This window comes from Alnus glutinosa, chromosome 5 (assembly GCF_958979055.1).
Source record: "Alnus glutinosa chromosome 5, dhAlnGlut1.1, whole genome shotgun sequence".
NCBI lineage: Eukaryota > Viridiplantae > Streptophyta > Magnoliopsida > Fagales > Betulaceae > Alnus > Alnus glutinosa.
Window position 1 is genome coordinate 32,555,671 of NC_084890.1, and position 18,913 is coordinate 32,574,583.

Consider the following 18,913-nt stretch of genomic DNA (forward strand, 5'->3'; position numbering starts at 1 on the left):
TTCCAACGGCAAAAAATGGAATCCGACAACTACTACCGAAATTCGGCCATGTCCGGTAGCAGTCGATGGATTCCGACCAGTATAGATTCCGGCTACATCCGACCGGAATCCGGAATCTGGAATCTGGCCTAATACGGCTGGAGTCCGGCTGTATGGCCAGAATCTGGCCAGATCCGGTTGGTTTGCCAAATTCCAGCCAGACTCCGGCTGTACTAGCCGAAGCCATTCAAAATAATTGCCTAAGACGGTTACGGCTATAAAATAATTGAAATCCTCCTCAAATGGTTCTCATTCCAAACAAAAGTCGCATTCTTAACATTGTTCATAAATGACAAAGTATACTGTTGTAGCATCTTGCTTTTAGTTAAAAAACAATAAGAACTTGAACTTCATAATATATATTCCTAATTCCTCCTGGTAAGGTAAGGGAAGAACTAGGGCTTCCCTAAGTTTTTACACTACTGTGTACTTGCTCCAACACTCTTTGGTAATTAAAAGAGTCATTTGAATAAAGGCACATATGTCAGTATGTCCTCCAATCAACTAAAATTATCTCTACGTGGGTGGGAAAAAAATTCATCCATTGACATTTATAAATTCTGATAAAAGAAAAAAGATAGTTTACATTCATGTCACTCAACAACTTTCTGAACTTAAATCCCTTGGAAACAAAATCAGAATACAAAAAACACCTATCTTAGAAGTACCAAGATTGCCCACAGGCCACAAGAAGCCATTAATACAGTAGGAGAAAAATGTCAATTACCAGGTATCTGTTATGGAATCAAATATGGTGCTTCCTCCTAATGCCCTTACCACGGCGCTTGCCTTTACCCATCTTGAATTTCCTATTGGACTTCTTCCCTATTCCACCGGTAGGCTTTAAAGAATGCAAGTTTTGATTTTCATCAGCCATCTCCACATCTGTCAAATGATGAAGAGAAAATCCAAATCATCAAACTTGAAAGTGCTGACAGGCATTAGAGATACCGTTGTTTCCGGTCACTCTGAGTCAATTGCAGATGGAGCAAAATCATGCAGTATATTCACATACTTGAGTTCCATTCTTACTATATTTTGAATGCAAAAGCATTTCCATGTAAAATACAATGATCACCAAGAAAATCAACTTATGATAATTCCACGAATAAGCAAAGTCACCACAAAATGACTGCAAGTAAAATGTCTACTGAGGAATCAGAAGGGGTATCATCCGATCATTGTATAATAGTTGAAACATGTCGTTATGGTAGAACGTAATTAAGAAGTGGTGTTGATGTATTGATGGGTAATGGGTTGTACATCATTAACCAAAATTTCTCTGAAAATTCGTATTTAGAATCAGAAGTTGAAAATAGACCAAATTCTGATCAAAACGTCACAGTTTTGATCGGAAAATTGGGCTGAATTCGGCCTCGTAGGTCCCAGAAGGAACAACGTCGTTTCACCAGTATTGTGATCAATATTGGCCTTTAACTTCTTGTTATTTAATGTATCCTATCGTTGGCATACGCTTCGGTTGCTCTTAAGTCTTAAGTCTTAATAGTCACACGTACGTTTTACTTTTGTGTTTTGACAAATTGCGCTACTTCACATGATTTCAAATCAAACGGAAAGATTCATTTCGTGGTCAGATGTATATGTCATTTATATTTTATCATACTATTTGAAAAAAAAATTAAATTACTTAACATCGTCCATTTACATGTCATTAAATGCAAGAAAATAAAATTTTTTTATAATAAAATGACTACTCTTAATTTTAAGTAAAATGAAAAAAAAATTCTTATTTTTTAAATCAACAATCTCATTTAAATTTAGGAAAATTATACTATTAGTCCTTGTGGTGGACCTAAATTACAAATCACTCTTCGTGGAATCAAAATTAATTCTGAAATACCTGTGGTTGGTTTAATTTACAAATCACTCCCTGAAGTCAAATTTAGTTAAAAATTTTGACCGGTTCCGTTAGGCGCCACTCAGAGCCAATAAGATAGCGACAATATCACTCTTAATAAAAAAAAATGTAAATATAAATATATAAAAGTTAAAAAAATATTTTTTTTTTTTAAAAAAAAAAATTGAAGAAAGGAAAGGTAGCCACCCCCAAAGAGATCTAGGGGTGGCCGTGCCGGTCCGCACGCCACCCCTAAATTCCTTTACGAAGGAAAATAATTTTTTTTTGAAAGAAATTCTTTTTGGCTACTTTGGTAACTTGCTAGCTTTTTAATAGGTGACATTTTTCAAGTTATTCGATATTACGAACGACTTGAATTTCTTAATTTTAGAATCTACAATTTCTTTAAAATTTTAGAAGATTCTGATTCTATGATTCTTACATATATTTTGAACACGTATAAGTTTTTTTTTTTTCTTTTTGGAGAGAATATGAATCAGTTTGGTAAACTAAATTAGAGGAATTCTTTCTGGTCTAGTTGAGAGGAAATCTTTGCTCTTATATATTTAAAGCTATTGCCTACCTTTCCCACTTCACATTCTACTATTCTAGTACAAATAAAATTTACAAATTACTGATGTGGCAATTGCCATATATATAGGAATAGGATGCTACGTACATTAGTTTGTAGAAGAAACGTAGTAAATTGGTAGTATCTTAATTAGCATTTTCCTAATGATTTATGCTTTCAACCCATGATTTATGCTTTCACGGAGATTTATGCTATGTATAATCTTTTTATGCTTTCACAATTACAAAGTAACATCTTATTTTGTGGACCTCCTCTTCCAACAAAGTGTCGAGGAGATGAAATGGATCCAAAGAGACTTGCTACACAGGGGACGCTCATCCGTCCCCTGTGAGCATTTTATTATAAAAAAATAAATTTTTATTAAAAAGTTGGCTTTGATGTCCCATCAAAGCCAACTTTTTTAATAAAAAATTATTTTTTTATTATATATGGGTGATGGGGGACGGATGAGTGTCCCCCATCCAGCATTTCCCGGATCCAAAAGCAACATTAAATGGTGGCAATGATGACAAGAAATGCTATACAGGAGTCCTTTGTCCGTCTCTCATCGGCCCTTTTACCCACGTGGCATTTTTTTTTCTTTTTTTTTAAAAAGAAAGAAAAAAAAAAAAGTTGAAAACGCGGGTGTGCGTCATTTCACATTTATTTCCAAAATTTCCCCCCATTTCCCAAATCTCCCCCTCTCCACCGACCGACGGCACCCACCGACCGGCGCCCACTGACGGACACTCTCCCTCTGCCAGCTCTCTCTCTCGAACCCAGCAGACACGAGCACCGCGGATGTCCGACCAGGTCCGATGAGGAGCGCCACAGCCGACCACTCTCTACGGTTAGTATCTCTCTCTCTCTCTCCTTTGGTGACTCCTTCTCTCACAAACACTGAGGCAAGGGCGCTTAAATCTGAAACCACAAACCCCAAAAGCCCAACCTCCAAGGACGGTCTTGGGTAAGCATTTTTCTCTGCTCAACTCTCAACTCTTTCTTTTTGTTAAATTCTTTGGTCACTAATGTAGCTATCTCTGTGCCACTCTAGGACTGAAATTTTCTTTTGTAAGTGCTGTTTGGTTTCTGGGTTATGGACCTTGTGGTTCTCTTGATCCAGAACAGGAAGAGATCTGGTTGTTCTGGGAAAAAGCTCTTGTTTTGATTGTGTCAAATGTAGGATTTTATAGTTAGTGGTTGATAATTTTTTTTTTTTTTTTTTGGGGGGGGGGGGGGGGGGGGGGGGGGGGGGTTGTTGAAAATTTGGGTTTGTGTTGCAAAGGATTGGATTTGTAGTGAATTCTTAGTGATCGTGATGTAGTTTGTAACTTTGCTTGAGCTTGAGATCTTGTTCTTGAAGCTTGTTTCTTGGTTAATGGGGTCTGTAGTTTTGGATTTAGTGAATTGATTTGGTTATTAAGTGGGTTCTGAGTAGTGAGTAGTTGCCACGTTTGTTTGGTTGCTGATCAAATCTGAAAGAATTAATCATTTGTGGGTTTGAGGGGACTGAGCTAATGCTCTGTTTGGTTGATGGGAAAATTTTGGTAGGATACAATTGAACTTTTCATTCTTTGGTTTATGTTTTATGAAAAACTTGGCTGTCATGTAAAGAACAACTTTACTGCCATAATCTTTACAACTGATTAAGTAACATTTGTCTAAAAAACATTGACAAGTAATATATGCTGGTTTGTCCTAATATCATTTGAAATCTTAAGTCTTCATGCATCCTCAAGTTATCGCTTTTTAAGTTGTTGAAACTTACTTCTGTACAAGTCCCAATATCATTGCCTTGTTACTGTGGGTAGTCATGTTTGATTAAGACTCTAGAACTGGAATGCTGTTTTTAATTTGCACTTCGGAAATCATTGCCTTGTTACTTTTTTGGTCCTGGTGTGTTTTATTATTGTACCCTGATTAAAAGACGAAGTCATCAGGGTGATGCTTTTCAATTTGTCTGATCTGACTCCTTGATCCTTGTTTTTACAGTAAGCTTTCGAGTGATACCCTAAAAGTGTCTATCTCCAGACTTATGGCCAGATCTGTGAATTTGTTTTTATGGCAAGAAATGGTGTGTCCTGTGATTTGCATTGCAGGTTTGCAGCATACTTTATGCTATCAAAGAAACTGCGATTGTGCTTTATGACATAGCATTCCTTGACTTTTATGATAAGCCTTCTTTATTGGTTATGTTGGTTAATGTTTCATTTTCAATCTTACTTCTCACCTCTTTGCTTCTTTTATTTCACTATCTTAGAGTATACATATCACAATATCATGGATAATGCTTCAATTCCTCTGAAAAGTACTTGAAGAAAGATATCGTTGATTTGCTTGCGAATGGACTCGATATCAATGCTTATGGACGGGTAATCTAATAATCTTTGTATTTTTTGGATTTCGTTTGGTTTTGTTTAGTGGATTAGATCTTGAGTTGAGTGTTTTTGTTGGAATCTTATTCGCTGTCATTTGTTTGGTTCGTCAAGATGCTCCCTGAGTGTTTGACAAAATGTCTGAAACGAATATGCATGTTTTGTCTTGGTCCATTTCGTCACTGTTGAGAATGGGTGTTTGGGGAGTGTCACTTTTGCTTTTTGATTTAGTGGGGTTCGCATTTGATCAAGATTCTTATACTCAGACATGATAAACTATTAAGATTAGGCTTGCGTTGTTCTCTCTAAACATAAACAACCATTTGGATTGAAAGAATAATTATTCAAACTAGTATAGAGCAAACAAAAGGGGCTCCAGTTACTATCAATCTGTTTCGTTGCTCTGCTGATGCAGCAAGTTAGAAGACACAACTTGAATTTTTTTGCAAAAGTGTTAGGTTATTAAGGAGATCTCATTTACTTCTTGTAAGTGTTAGATTATTAAGCATTACTTGTAAAGTTGATATTCCCTGGTTTTTTATTGCTTAACGTGATCTTATATGTTTTAGGTGATATTATTGATTTATTGCTGACACTAGGTGCCTAAGTTGAATGACCAAAATTGTCCAAGTGAGCGTATGGATTCTAGGCAGCTCCCAAGCTTGCTTATATCTCTTTGGTAATCCATGGTGGCATAATCAAGGTTCAGAACCAGCAGGCATTGCAGCTTTTGAAGGAGGAGAAAACTGAAAACATGAAGTAAAAGGCCTGCATCGTCATTCATTTTATTCAGGTAAAATTTTCAATGGCAAAAGCGAAACATGAAGTGTGATGTCATGAATCACTCGAGGTTTCAAATATGACAGTTAATTTTTTTTTTTTTTTATTTTTTTATTTTTATTTTTTGATTCAGTATCATGCTTACTTATTGATGCAACAAGGATGCAAGGAAGAGTTTGTTGAAGGAGAGACAAGGACCTGGTTGTGACTGTGATGTCCGCAATGGGAGAGAAGCAGATTTGTGCTATGAAGGACATTGGCCTTAAGTAGTTTATTTATATAAATTATTGAAGGACTATTGTTGCAATTTTAGTTAAAGATTTATGTGAGCCTTTATAGCTTGTTTTTCTTAAGACTGGGTATATTGGGTGGTTGATGTGGATCTGGAACAAAGTTCTATTACCTTTTTCTCTTATGGTATGTTTGATTTTTAAGGACTTTTGTGTTCATTATCTACACTGCTTTGATTTATTTCTGGATCGATGGTTGTATGTGAAAGAAAAAAGTTATGGAAAGTGCTTACCAGCCGAAAAATGTACATCGTAGGAGGTCTCATGAAATGTGTTGATATGCTCAATTTGAGGGATTTGAGAAAGTGGACTATATCTCTTTACCTTTCTTTTCCACTTCTCTCCTCTAAAATGCAGCCATGAAAGTGAAATGTTTTGTCTTGAATGAAGCACCAGTGCTTAAAGTGTTCCCTTCATTGGGGCGTTTGAAAGATTTTAATTCATAATTTATAAAAATTTAGCTGTTATGTCACAGGATAATCTGAAAGGGAATGTTTGGCATAAGTTTTTTGGGACCATTTAACTTGGACCATAATTGAATCAATTTTGTGGCTTACACTTTACAGCCCAAAAGCATTAAGCTCTTTTCAATTTCACAGTTTTGCCTCAAAGACAAAAATCATCTCATCAAAAGAACATGACATAAAAGCTCTGGTCTCGATTAACATACAATTTCAAACATAAAATACTTACAAATTACTTTAACCTTTACGTCATAACACAATAAAAAGCTTCATGCCATAACACAATAAAAAGCGTAAGATAAATTCTAAAAAGTTTTACCAAAAAAATCCTCTATTTCTTTTACAAATTAGTGCACAAAGGTACTACATATTTTCTTTACACCTTCACACGGGTAAAACATTGAAAGTCCAACTCCGTTACACATCCACTCCCATTACACAACAAATTAACTCTGTTACTTGAGTATCAACTTTCAAGTATTACATAACTTCCAAAACAGAAAATCAACTTCAATGAAGGTACATATTTTGTTCTTTTGTCATCATCCTCAAAAGGTTACAATTCAAGATAACGCCACAGCAAACTTCAAATGTTTCTCCTTTGCTTTATATAATTTTTTAGTTCTCCAACTTATTCATTCTTCTCATAATCACTAGTAATAACTCTAATCCAGATGCCATGGCTATCCCATTGATTGAAGCACTCCACTAGCATCCTGCAAGCAACAGACATGCAATGAGACAATTTTTAAATTTTTAATAGCTTCTTAGATGAGTATAATATTACTATTGTTTGTTATACTCATCTTCGTGATATTAGACCAGGCAATTGCACGAATCAAAGAGAAAATGAGCTGCATACATCCTTTCTTTAGAACGAATTGCCCTATATTTTTTTGGGTTAGGTTATGAGTCCCAAAAGCTATTATGGTTCATGTTTAAAGGAATCAATAGATAATTAGCCTAATGGGTAAAAGAAGACGATAAAAAACTGATCGAGTGAACTTCAGAAAAAACTAAACTAAGATACAGAAAATAATTTTTACATCAAAGTCCCACCATTTCATTAACAGATGCCACAATTTGGATGATCAAATAACAGATGACCCCTTTAAACATATATATGAATCAATAAGTAAATTACCATCATCATCTTGTCCAACACAACCAAGCCATCAAATTTTAGATTCAAAATATACCAAAAACAACACAAGCAACCGCAAACCCAAAATGAACCACCACGACAAGCTAAAAATGAACCAAAAAGACTTCACTTGATACTTTAATCCAATGTCAAGAAAGCTAATACATACCAAAACTGAAAAGAAAAGCCAATAAAAGCCCAGAAACCCAATTGAGGATAGAACCGCTCCGACACACCTCACATGCAAAGCGCATAAAGGGTAAAGAGACAAATTAGAACCAGAACCAAAGATTCAAACTTTAATTATGTCAAGACAAGCTAAAAATGAACCAAGAAGACCAAGTTTTCTTTGTAAGTTATATCAATTCAATGTCAAGAAAGCAAACATATACCAGAACTAAACAGAATACCCAATAGAAACCCAGAAATATAGTTGAGGACACAAATCCAAAAAAATCTCACGTACCCATGTACCAAAACACATAGACTTCCAATTAAAAAAATATTGCTTCGGAGAACACAAAAATCCAATGATTGTTCTGTCGAAAGCAAATATTTCACAGTATACGCATACAAAACCCAAAGTCAAATTCAGACCCAGCCAGTTGAGAACAATCAAACCCAGATTCCAGAAAAATCAAACTCTAAAGAATGAGATGAGAGATTGAGAAGCAAAAGCTGAGATTTTGTTGACATAGAGAAGGAGGCTTCGCACAGAGAGGGGATCAAATAGCACTGACCGTAGATCTGCAGTCCCATAAAAGGCCGGCTCTGGCGTTCCTTGTTGCAAATCTGCGGTGGTCTGCTGGATCCGAGTGAAAGAGAGAGAGAGAGAGTCGGAGAGAGAGACTGACCGGAGATTGGCAGTGCTCGTGGTCCGCTCTGGCGCTCCTTGTCAGACCTGGTCGGAGATCGAGAACCGCGGTGCTCGTGGGCGACGCTCAGTCTGCTGGGTCCGAGAGAGAAAGCAGAGCGATGGACGGTGTCGATCGGTGGGCGCCGGTCGTTGGGGGGCAGTTGGTCGGTGGGCGGGGGTCGATTAGTCGATGGGGGAGGGGACGTTGGAGAGAGGAAGATTTGGGAAATGTGGGGAAATTTTGGAAATGAATGTGAAATGACGCCCACCCGCGTTTTCAACTTTTAAAAAAAAAAAAAAAATGCCACGTGGGTAAAGGGGCTGATGAGCGACGGACAAAGGACTCCTGTGTAGCATTTCTCCAAGGAAATTGAGTCACTATTTTTCTATATTAGCACGGCAGTGGGTTTTATTTTTGAATTTTGGGGAGTTTGCGGCACATTAATTGTTAAAACATCATAGAGGCATGCTTTGTTTCAACACTTTGATAATTTGAAAGACACAATTGCTATTCTTGTTATGCTCAAAGTTGTTTCCTGGCTAAAGAAGGTCAAGTTAATTGGAGAGAAGTTTAGGCAAATGGACAATGGAGCTTTCTTTAATTAATATGCATCATTATGTCATATTATAAGTTTTTCTGTTGTCATGTAATATATTTCCAATCTTCCCACACAGGGGACACACATTGTAAAACCCCTAGTCCGAGAAGGCCAAGTTTATTAACTGTAAAAGTCTCAGATATATATATATATATATAAGTGCTATAAGTTTGCTAATTTGTACTATTGCCGTCTCTGAGACTTTTACAGTTAATAAACTTGGCCTTCTATATATATATATATATATATATATATATATATATATATATATATATATATATATTATTAAGTGTACTTGAATAGATGCGCACACACTCACAAATGAAATTTAAATTTGTTTTTTATTTTAATTTTTAATATTATTGCTAGCTTTTGGACTTTGGCTGCATATTTATTCTCCTTACTATCTAGGCCACTCTTATTTATTGCTCCCCTAATAACCGTAAGCCCACTACTGGACAACAATCCAAATGGCGTTATAAATCTTATCTAAACAAAATGCAAGTGCAAAACATATAAAATGCATACGACCATTATGATGCTTTAAAATTATTTGTTCAAATTTAAGAGAATTTAGATAAATGATTCTGAGAGACTATTTATACGACCCATCTAACCAAATAAAAATTAGGCTGATCAACTACTTTTCCGGTCATGTAGGTCTCATAATTGATCTTTTACAACTCAACAATGCATCATATCTCAAAAAAAAAAAAAAAAAAAAAAAAAATTAATTGGTTTTCTTTCCTTTCTACAACCACAATTGAGTGTTGGGATCCTTGCTACTTCAATCGAGTCGATTGGAAGCTCGACTTGTTAACCTAACGGAGTTCGAGCTTGTAAATTCAATATAATGCAGAATTTCATCCAAGAAATTAACTACCCAAAAATGAACTAATATTTCAATTCAATCTTCTAATCATAAAGTTACAGATTTTTAATTAACTTAAAAGAAAACTGAAGAAACAGAAAACCAAACAATAAAGTTGATCTTCATTTCAAACGAAGAAGAAGCAATTGAACACGTAGAGCATATAGTGTGGATGGTTAATTACTTATAATAGATCGAATTGAATGATTTTCCTATCTATTCTTTTTGTCTTTTTTTTTTTTTTTTTTTCTAAGAACTACGTACAATAAAAAACCAAACAAACCAGAGGAGGAGAGGTAGGAATGTAGCCAGTATGAAGTTAGGCGGTGTTCCAATGTGCCACATTATGGCATAGAAATTAGTACTTCTGTTTATTTTTTTTACTTTCTAAAAGGAGAAAACAGGAATGGTGGCAAGGATGTCGGAGATGGTGCAGGAGACGTAACCAATGTGGATGGGCCAATGTATGTAGCGGATGTGAATTCTTTTTATTTTCCATGATTTATGATTCTTTGGATTTATTCTTATATAGTCAGTCAAGGGAGTAGCTTATACTCAAAAAATCTTCCCTGGTTTTGTCATGTCACAACATTAATAAATTATCATCTACTCTTAAGACTGGATACCAAGACTAGAAGCGTGGAGTCTTTGTATTTAGATGGCAGCTGACCCATTAATAAAGCAGTACGATGTTACATCTTCTTTATTTTCCAAGCCCTATTTTCTTGGATACCCACAAACTCACGTCACAATATTAAACAATATAAACACTTTCATATAATTGAGATAAATTTTGGGTATGTTTGGGGCTACTATTTAAATAAATAGTGATTTCAAACATAATTTTTGAATCCACAGTTAGTGTTTGGTAACATTTATTAAAAATAAGGATTAAATAAGTTTGATCGACCATATTTAACGACTTTATTTTTTGCCCACTGTGGTTTATTTCGTATCATAGATGATACCACGTTTATGGTTCAAAATGGAGATGATACCTCCGTCCAATTTTCGTTAAAAAATTGACGGAAGTCCATGTCACTGGCCTTTTAAAACGATATACGTCCCTATGCATAATTAAAAATATAAAATTTAAAAACTAAAAATAATAAAAACTTAAAAAAAAAAAAAAAAAAGGAAAATTGAAAATTGAAAAAAAAAGAAAGAAAAAAAAAGAAGAGGTGACTCGAATCAAACCTTTGGCCAAAATTGGTTAACCGCTAACCACTTTTAAAAGCGATTGAAAAAAACTGTTAACCGCCTAAACGGTTAGTAGTTTTTTTAAAATGCGGTTAGGGTTATAATGGATGTGTGGTAATTTAGAGTTTTTTTTAAAGCATTCTTGGATTTATTCTTAGTGAGTTAAGAAAGTGGATATGTAAATTAAAAAGTCTTCACTGTTTTCATTGTCACGACCTCATAGAAAATATAAAATTAATAACTCTTACAATTGACCATTTAATGGAACATCTCTCTCTTACACACACATACGTACATATTAATTTTTTGAAAACAAAATTAAAAGTAAATATTTTTTTTTTTCAAAATACATATAATATTGAATTATATATTATTTGTTCTGAGAACATTTTAAGAAAAATGAGTGACATTTAAAGGATCTGGATGAAAATTATACCGTGCATAGTTGTTTTATTAATAGGATTTTTAGCTGTTTGCTTAGTTTTCCAAAGCAATTAACAATTGCTTTGAGTGGAAAATTGTAAAAGAAGCACCTAGAATTCTTTAAAATATTTAAAATTTCTTCAAAATATATATTATATAGCCCCTTTATTTCAAACTATGCGATTTCAAAACAGAAGCATGTTATTGAAATCGTTGCTTGATAGATGAGGGACCTTAATTGGTGGTATGGCTCGGTAAATAAAAAATTGAAGCATAACGACCAAAGGATTGAAGATATTTGAATGTCGAGATATGATATATTGCTACCCTAAAACTCAACTTTTGATCACCTTTGCTTACGTAACAATTTTTACATTTTACTTTTTTTTTTTTAGAAAAAAAAAAAAGAAAACATAAAATTAGTTAGGAGACCACCTTACCACATGAGTAAAGTGATCAAGAGTTGTGTTTTGAGATAGCAAAAAAATATATTCAAGCTGACATCCAAAAGATATAAGTAAACAGGACAGGCAAGCAGTACCTAAAACGGCGTCCAAAATACCTATGCTTCACACAATAAACAATTACACTAAATTCTCTGATGAAGGAGACATAATATCAATTTTAAAGTATGAATTTTCATATCTATAGTTACTGTGAAAACAATAATTACCAAAAAAAAAAAAGTGTGAAAACAAGAGTCAAAGTTTCAAATGCCTCATGAGGCATTAATCATTCTTTGGTAAACATAAATCACTTTCCACAAGAACTTATAGAAATTGCTGCAACTAATAAATCACTGGTTTGCCCTTAATTTAGGCGTATTGCAAAAGAACAGGTAGTCATAATGTCATAATAGACTTATGTGAGATGAATTAAGCCTCACGTGTAATGCTGGGACATACAAAAAATAAATAAATAAATAAATATTCTGCACTTAAGCATTTTGTCAGACTACTTACAAATAGTGTTGGGACAGCTGCAATAACAAGGCTAGTAAACGCAACAGAAGTCTGCAAACATTGAAATTAATTTACGATTATCAATAATGATGAAATTAACGTAAATCATAGTCAACAATAAAATTCAAGCTTCCAAGTTTGTCAGCAAAGAATAGCACACATAATAACTACCACGAGTTTAAACCACAGCCTACTCAAACCATAGCTAATTCCTCTGACATATGTAGGTATCAATTAATTAGCAGGGAACAAATACCAAATTCTTCTGATTTTAACAATGAGAATCATTTCATAGTACTGTCCAATTTTCTATGAACCATTTTAAAATTTCCTTTGGTAAGTCACAGATTGAAAATAGTTTCCAGATCGTTGTAAATGCCCAATAATATCAGTTGCTACCTTTTTATTATTTTTTTATATTTTATTTTAGGGCATATGAGATCTTACACCTAACAACAATTTTGATTAGTAAGAAGTGTTTAAAGGCCTGTTTGCATGTTCCACGAGAATAGAAATTTAAATTATCATTTTGGATATAGTTTTTCAAAAATTCATCATTATTAATTGTTGAAGTCATTATCATTATTAAAAATGTTGTGACTTCCTGAATTCCTAAAAGCGATCCTGAGGCTTCATCTTATTCTGAATAGTTCCATTCAAGCCATGGATGTGCACTTCCAATGCAATGGAGAATTAAACTGAGCTATTAAATGCTAATGGGAAAAGCAAGAATGCCTACGAACAAACGAACCCATTAAAGGTATTGAATGCTACAAGCCTGAATAACAACACAATTACAGTAAAGAAACCAGCAATTTCCTCATACCTTGCAAGCAATGAACGCCAAGAGAAAGAACGCGTGGTCACTCAGGCTCAACTTGGCCGGAACACTGGGGCTCCCCACTTCCACATTCCATTGACTTTGTGTATTCTCATCTTCAACAAAGTCTTCACTCGGAACCTCCTCCACCCCACGATCCTTCAGTTCGGCATTCGAAGGTCTTGCGGTATGGGAAGCGCAAAGCACAACCAATCTGGATGGCTTGGACTGAGATTCGGAGGAGAGTAGGGTGGGCCAAGCAATGGGTTTTATGCAGAATACATTGGGATTCTTTGGCTTAGAGGATGTGTGCGCACAGAACGGAGCAAATGGGTGTAAGGAATTAATGCTTATAAGAGCAGATTTCATTGTAAATTCAGGGAATTTTGTAAATCACCAATAATAACAATACCAATATTCATTGAACTTTTTGATACTATAAATATTACAAGGGAATAGAGCAATGTTTAAGGTTACCCATCATCTACCACCTGAAAACAGATTCAGGAAACAAGAAAAAAAAAAGATAAGAAATCTGAACATGGAAAACACACAGTTTGCAAACGTGAAACATAGGACAAAAGAATTAAGAAAAGGGTTCCAAGATACAATATTGTTTTGAGGAAAACACAAGTAATTAATTTATAGCAACAATTACAAGAATTCGTGACAATACAGATGGCATCGTACCTGGAAGTGAGCAGAATTACTTCCTCTACTTCATAATCTGTCTCTTGGCAGTTAAGAGGTTCTCTGCCTCGATGGGGACTACTTCAAGATGAAATGATAACCGACCTTCTTTTTTTTCTTTTTTTCTTTTTTTTTTCGGCTTAAAGTAGAAACTGATCCCTCTTATTTTGGGCTTGTCCTTTACATTACTGTGAGAGAAATGTTAAAGATCCTCCACTCATCTCCCTCGTCACCCTCTTTTCCTTAAAAAAATTGATTTTTATTACTGTGATCAATATTTGCCATTAATTTCTTGTAATTTTTAATGCCATCCTCTCGTTGGCATCAGCTTCGGTTGCTCTTAATAGTCACACGTTTTACTTTTGTGTTTTGGCCCATCACACAGGGAAGCCCTGAATTGGGGTAATTGTGAACCTTGGACCTGGGCTTCTTCAAATCAACAATCTCATTTACATTAGGAAAAATCACATTATTAGTTTATATGGTTGATCGAAATTACAAATTATTTCATGTATTATCAAAATTGATTTTGAGATACTTGTGGTTGGCCTAATGTAACATATGAGAATTATGACAATAAAGCATGAGAGTTACATAATTAATATGTAACGTATGAGAATTATGAGAGTAAATAATGCATTAACAAAGGTAAAATCTTCCTTTGTAAACCTCCTCTTTCAACGAAGTATCCAGGAAATGAAATTGATCCAAAAGCAACATCAAATGGTGGCAATTTTTTTTTTTTTAATTAAATGGTGGCAATGACGACAAGGGAATTGAGTCACTATTTTTCTATAGTAGCCTGGGAGTGAGTTTTATTTTTAGATTTTGGGAAGTTTGTGGCACATTAATTGTTAAAACATCATAGAGGCATGCTTACTTTCAAAGCTTTAATAATTTGAAAGACAAAATTGCTAATCTTATTATGTTCAAAGTTGTTCTCTGGCTAAAGAAGCTAGGTCAAATTGGAGAGAAGTTTTTTTTTTTTTTTTTTTGACATGTCCACGCAAGAGAGGGAGGGGGGATTCGAACTAGTGACCTCTGCTTCATGAGGTGTGGTCTACAGCTGATTGAACTACCTCTTGGGGACCACAAGTTGGAGAGAAGTTGAGGCAAATGGATAATGGAGCTTTCTTTAATAAATATGCATCATTATTGATGTCGGGCAGAACTAAGATTGTTCTGATACAGAGAACACACACGCTATAACACTCCTAATCCGAGAAGGTCAAGTTTATTAACTGTAAAGTATCAGAGGCGACAATAGTGTATATTAGCAAACTTATAGCATTTATATATATATATATATATATATATATATATATATATATATATATATATATATATATATATATATATATATATATATATATATATATATAGAGAGAGAGAGAGAGAGAGAGAGAGAGAGAGAGGTTTGGCTATCTCTTTTTTATTTATTTTTAATAAAAGATTTAAGTATTTCATTGATCAAAGATTACGAGCATAAAGCTTTTACATCATAAAATATAAAACTCTACAAAATTATAGCCACATGCTATGAGGTTACAAAGTCATAGATACAAACAAAATTCTTACAATAAAGTACTATCTATGACTTTCATCTTCTGCTAACTCACATGTACAAAAATAGTTAAAGAGTAGATATGCTCCGAGCAGACTAAATCTAAGACAATGGTAGCTAAATATCCTAGAAAAATTTATTTAAACCAGGCGTGAGAGATAACCCCTCACATGAAAAATTTAGACCGTGAGAGATAAACTCTCACACCTGACTAACATTCTTCCCATAGATCGTCAATGAGGGCAGATCTAAAGAGACTACAATTTTTATTTAAAGCAAAAACATAACCAGCAAATAACAGAGGCTAGGGAGGAAATGACATTACAAAAATAAAAAATAAATAAAAAATTAGCCACATGCAGTTAGCCACGTGGATGAGGGTCATCCACCTCGCTAACGGGTCACCATGTGGCGTTAGCGACATGGGTCCCGTATGGTTAATTAGGTTGTCGCTAAATGGGAATTAGTGACGTGGTATTTTATGTATATAGTTATTTAGCAACGTGATACTTTTAGCCACGTGCTACTAACCCATGGCGCTAACATCTAATTAAATTTTTTTTCGAAAAGAAAAAACAGAAATTCCTCTTCTTCTTCTTCTTTTATTTATTTATTTATTTATTTATTTTTTTCAGAACTAATATATCTCTCTGGATCTTCGGCGCCGTAGTTCCAAATCCGACAAGGGATCTGGCGAGGGTCGGCAAGTCACGGGGAGGGCCGGAGTTCTGTCGGGGAGGTACGGAGATCCGTCGGCCAAAAAATGGCCGAATTTTCGGCCAGAACCGCCGGAAATCACTCCTAGCTCAATCGGCCAACGATCCACCGGAAGCCGCGCCTCTGCTCCGCCGGAAAATGCAACACCTAGGTTCACCGGTGACGACCCATGGTGATTTGGGTCCGATGGGTTCAGCTCATTGATTCACCGGTTCTCTCTCTTTTTGGGTTTCTCCGATCTCACTCTCCAGTTGGGTTTAGCTCAGTGTTTTGTTGAGAGGAGAAGGGGGAAGAAGGATCGAGAAGAAGGAGAAAGAGGAAAGAAAATAATGCTCCGTTTGTTTCGGCGTAAAATGATTTTCTGTAAAATGATTTCAAAATTTTACGGTGTTTGGTAAGGGAGAAAATAATGGTCAACGAAAATCATTTTCGGTTTGACCGTAAAAGCTTCTTTAAATTTTGGAAAACAATTTACGGTTTTAAAAACTGTAAATTGTTTTCCGAAATTATACTCTTCGCCCTTACACACATGTTTGATATCCGATTGCGGGAATCCTACAATAGTCGGTCGTCGGAATCCAAGCAGCACCGAAATCCGACAGTCGGATTAATGCTGGCCCCGAAATCCGGCCATCGGATTAATGTCGGCGCCGGAATCCGGCCACAGGAATCCAGCGACATTCAGCCACCATTGCCGGATTTCAGCGCTGGCAGAATCTAGCCGGATTTGGCCAAACATACTCACCGGAAACCGGCAACGATGACCGGACGTTGTTGGATTCCGGCGACAGTTGCATTTTCACTTTTCGTAATTTTTTCGTGTAAACCAAACGCCGAAAAATATTTTCGAGAAAATTATTTTTCTGAATATGATTTCGTCGAAAATATTTTACGACGGAAACCATTTTACGTCGAAACAAACGAGCATAAGAGGAAATAAGAGAAAACAAAGGCAATAATATTATTATATGTTGAGGGAAATAAGTGAAAAGAAAATCACATTTTTTTTTTTTTGAGGGAAATTAAAGCTCGGTGGAGGGGAAATTCCATCCTATGTGGTTTATTTGTCATGTCATTAATTGGACGTGGCAAATAAATCTTGGGGCTAAAATTTCAAATCTTCATCTTTTTTTTTTCTTTTTTTTAAGAAAAAGTACACATAATTTTTTCATTATCAAAGTACCCTTCAAATTACCAATTGTGTCAATATACCTCCATAAACTATCAAAAAATATCAATGTCTCTCTAATGAAAAAAATATCCTTCATAAAATTATTAAAATAAAATAAAAACTAAAAAAATATAAAATGACAAAAATTTATACAAAAACAAAATTAAAAACTGTTTTTTTTTTTTTAAAATATAATTTTCAGTTATTTTTTCGTTTTTTTTTTTTTTAAATGTTTTTCTAAATTTTCAGTTATTTTTTTTCGTTTGCTTTTTTTTTTTTAAAAAAAAAAAAATCGTTCTTTTTCCCTTTTTTTCTGGGAAATATATATATATTTTTTAAAGTTTTTAAATTTTAATTTTAATTTTTTTAAAAAAATAGTTTTAGTTTTAGTTTTTTTTGAATTTATAAGGACATTATTCAAAGAAATTTAGGGTTATTTTTGTCATTTTGTTGGTCTTAAGGGGGACATTGACATTTTTTGGTAATTTGAGGGGTAGATTGACAATTGAGTAATAGTTTGAAGGGGATACGTGCATTTTAAAAAAAATAAAAAATAAAACAAAAATTAGCCGCACGGTTTAATTTGTCATGTCACTAATTTGTCATGTCACTAATTGGCAACGTGGCAAATAAACATGTGGTTAAATTTTCAAATCCTCAAAAAATTGAAAAAAAAAAAAAAGAAAAAAAGAAAAAAAGAAAGAAAGAAAGAAGTCATGTGGTTTATTTGCTACGTCACTAATTGGCAACGTGGCAATAATCCACGTGGCAAATTAGCCACGTGGCACATTTTTCGCGACATATTAAATCACCCACGTAGCGAAATCGTGATGTGATAAATTACCCATGTGGTGAAATCGCAACATGACTACAGTATCGGTTACTATAGTCACGTGGCGAAATGTCAATTTTTTTGTTGTGTGAACGGTACAATACGAAGGTAGATGAATGAATGCATAACGGATAGACAAAAATTGCTGATCTAATTAGAGAACACCTATAAACAAAAGAAAAAACCAGAATGAGAAGGAGAAGGTACGTAGGAGTGGCCGGGAAGTAGAAAGGAAAAGAGAGAGGAGGAGGGAGCAGACTCCTCTCAGATCTGTTTTCTGAGGGGTGAGGTCTATGACCGGCTAAAGAGAGTCTTTCGAAATCATGTTCTACTGAGTTAAAATATAAGGAAGTAAGTAAGACAAGGATATTGTTTATGAAAGAAAAGTTTACTGTATAGTAGGGAAGTTGAATTATTGCAAATTATATTCATCCAAAAAAAGAAAAAAAGAAGAAAAGAATTGATGCAAATAATTGTCATAGCAGGGGTGGGTGTTTCGGGTTAGCTTTGATTTCTCCTATGTATACCACCTTTATACTTAGGGGCGTCTTATATATATATTTTTTTTCCTCAATAAAACTTAATTACTTATAAAAAAAAAAAAAAAAAATTAAAAATTGTCATCGTAGGGCCCTTACTTGGATTTTGCGTATAGACGACTCCTAGCGTGGAGTCTTTGCATTGGGA

General features: G+C 34.6%; 1 protein-coding gene and 1 long non-coding RNA gene across 2 annotated transcripts; one reads left to right on the forward strand and one right to left on the reverse strand.

The window, feature by feature from the left end:
* The first annotated feature begins 4,686 nt into the window (after window positions 1-4,686).
* On the forward strand, window positions 4,687-6,057 carry LOC133867755 (uncharacterized). The gene is made up of 3 exons (XR_009900162.1): window positions 4,687-4,840; window positions 5,413-5,636; window positions 5,757-6,057. It is a non-coding gene; the product is annotated as an uncharacterized LOC133867755 (long non-coding RNA).
* Window positions 6,058-6,781: 724 nt separating this feature from the next.
* LOC133869681 (uncharacterized) lies at window positions 6,782-14,008 on the reverse strand. Its single transcript, XM_062306746.1, has 4 exons — window positions 13,943-14,008; window positions 13,259-13,743; window positions 12,433-12,483; window positions 6,782-7,093 (listed from the first exon to the last, which is right to left on the reverse strand). Exons 2-4 carry the CDS (start codon window positions 13,619-13,621, stop codon window positions 7,061-7,063), a joined length of 447 nt encoding a protein of 148 aa, XP_062162730.1. The 5' UTR covers window positions 13,622-13,743; window positions 13,943-14,008; the 3' UTR covers window positions 6,782-7,060.
* Window positions 14,009-18,913: the final 4,905 nt, after the last annotated feature.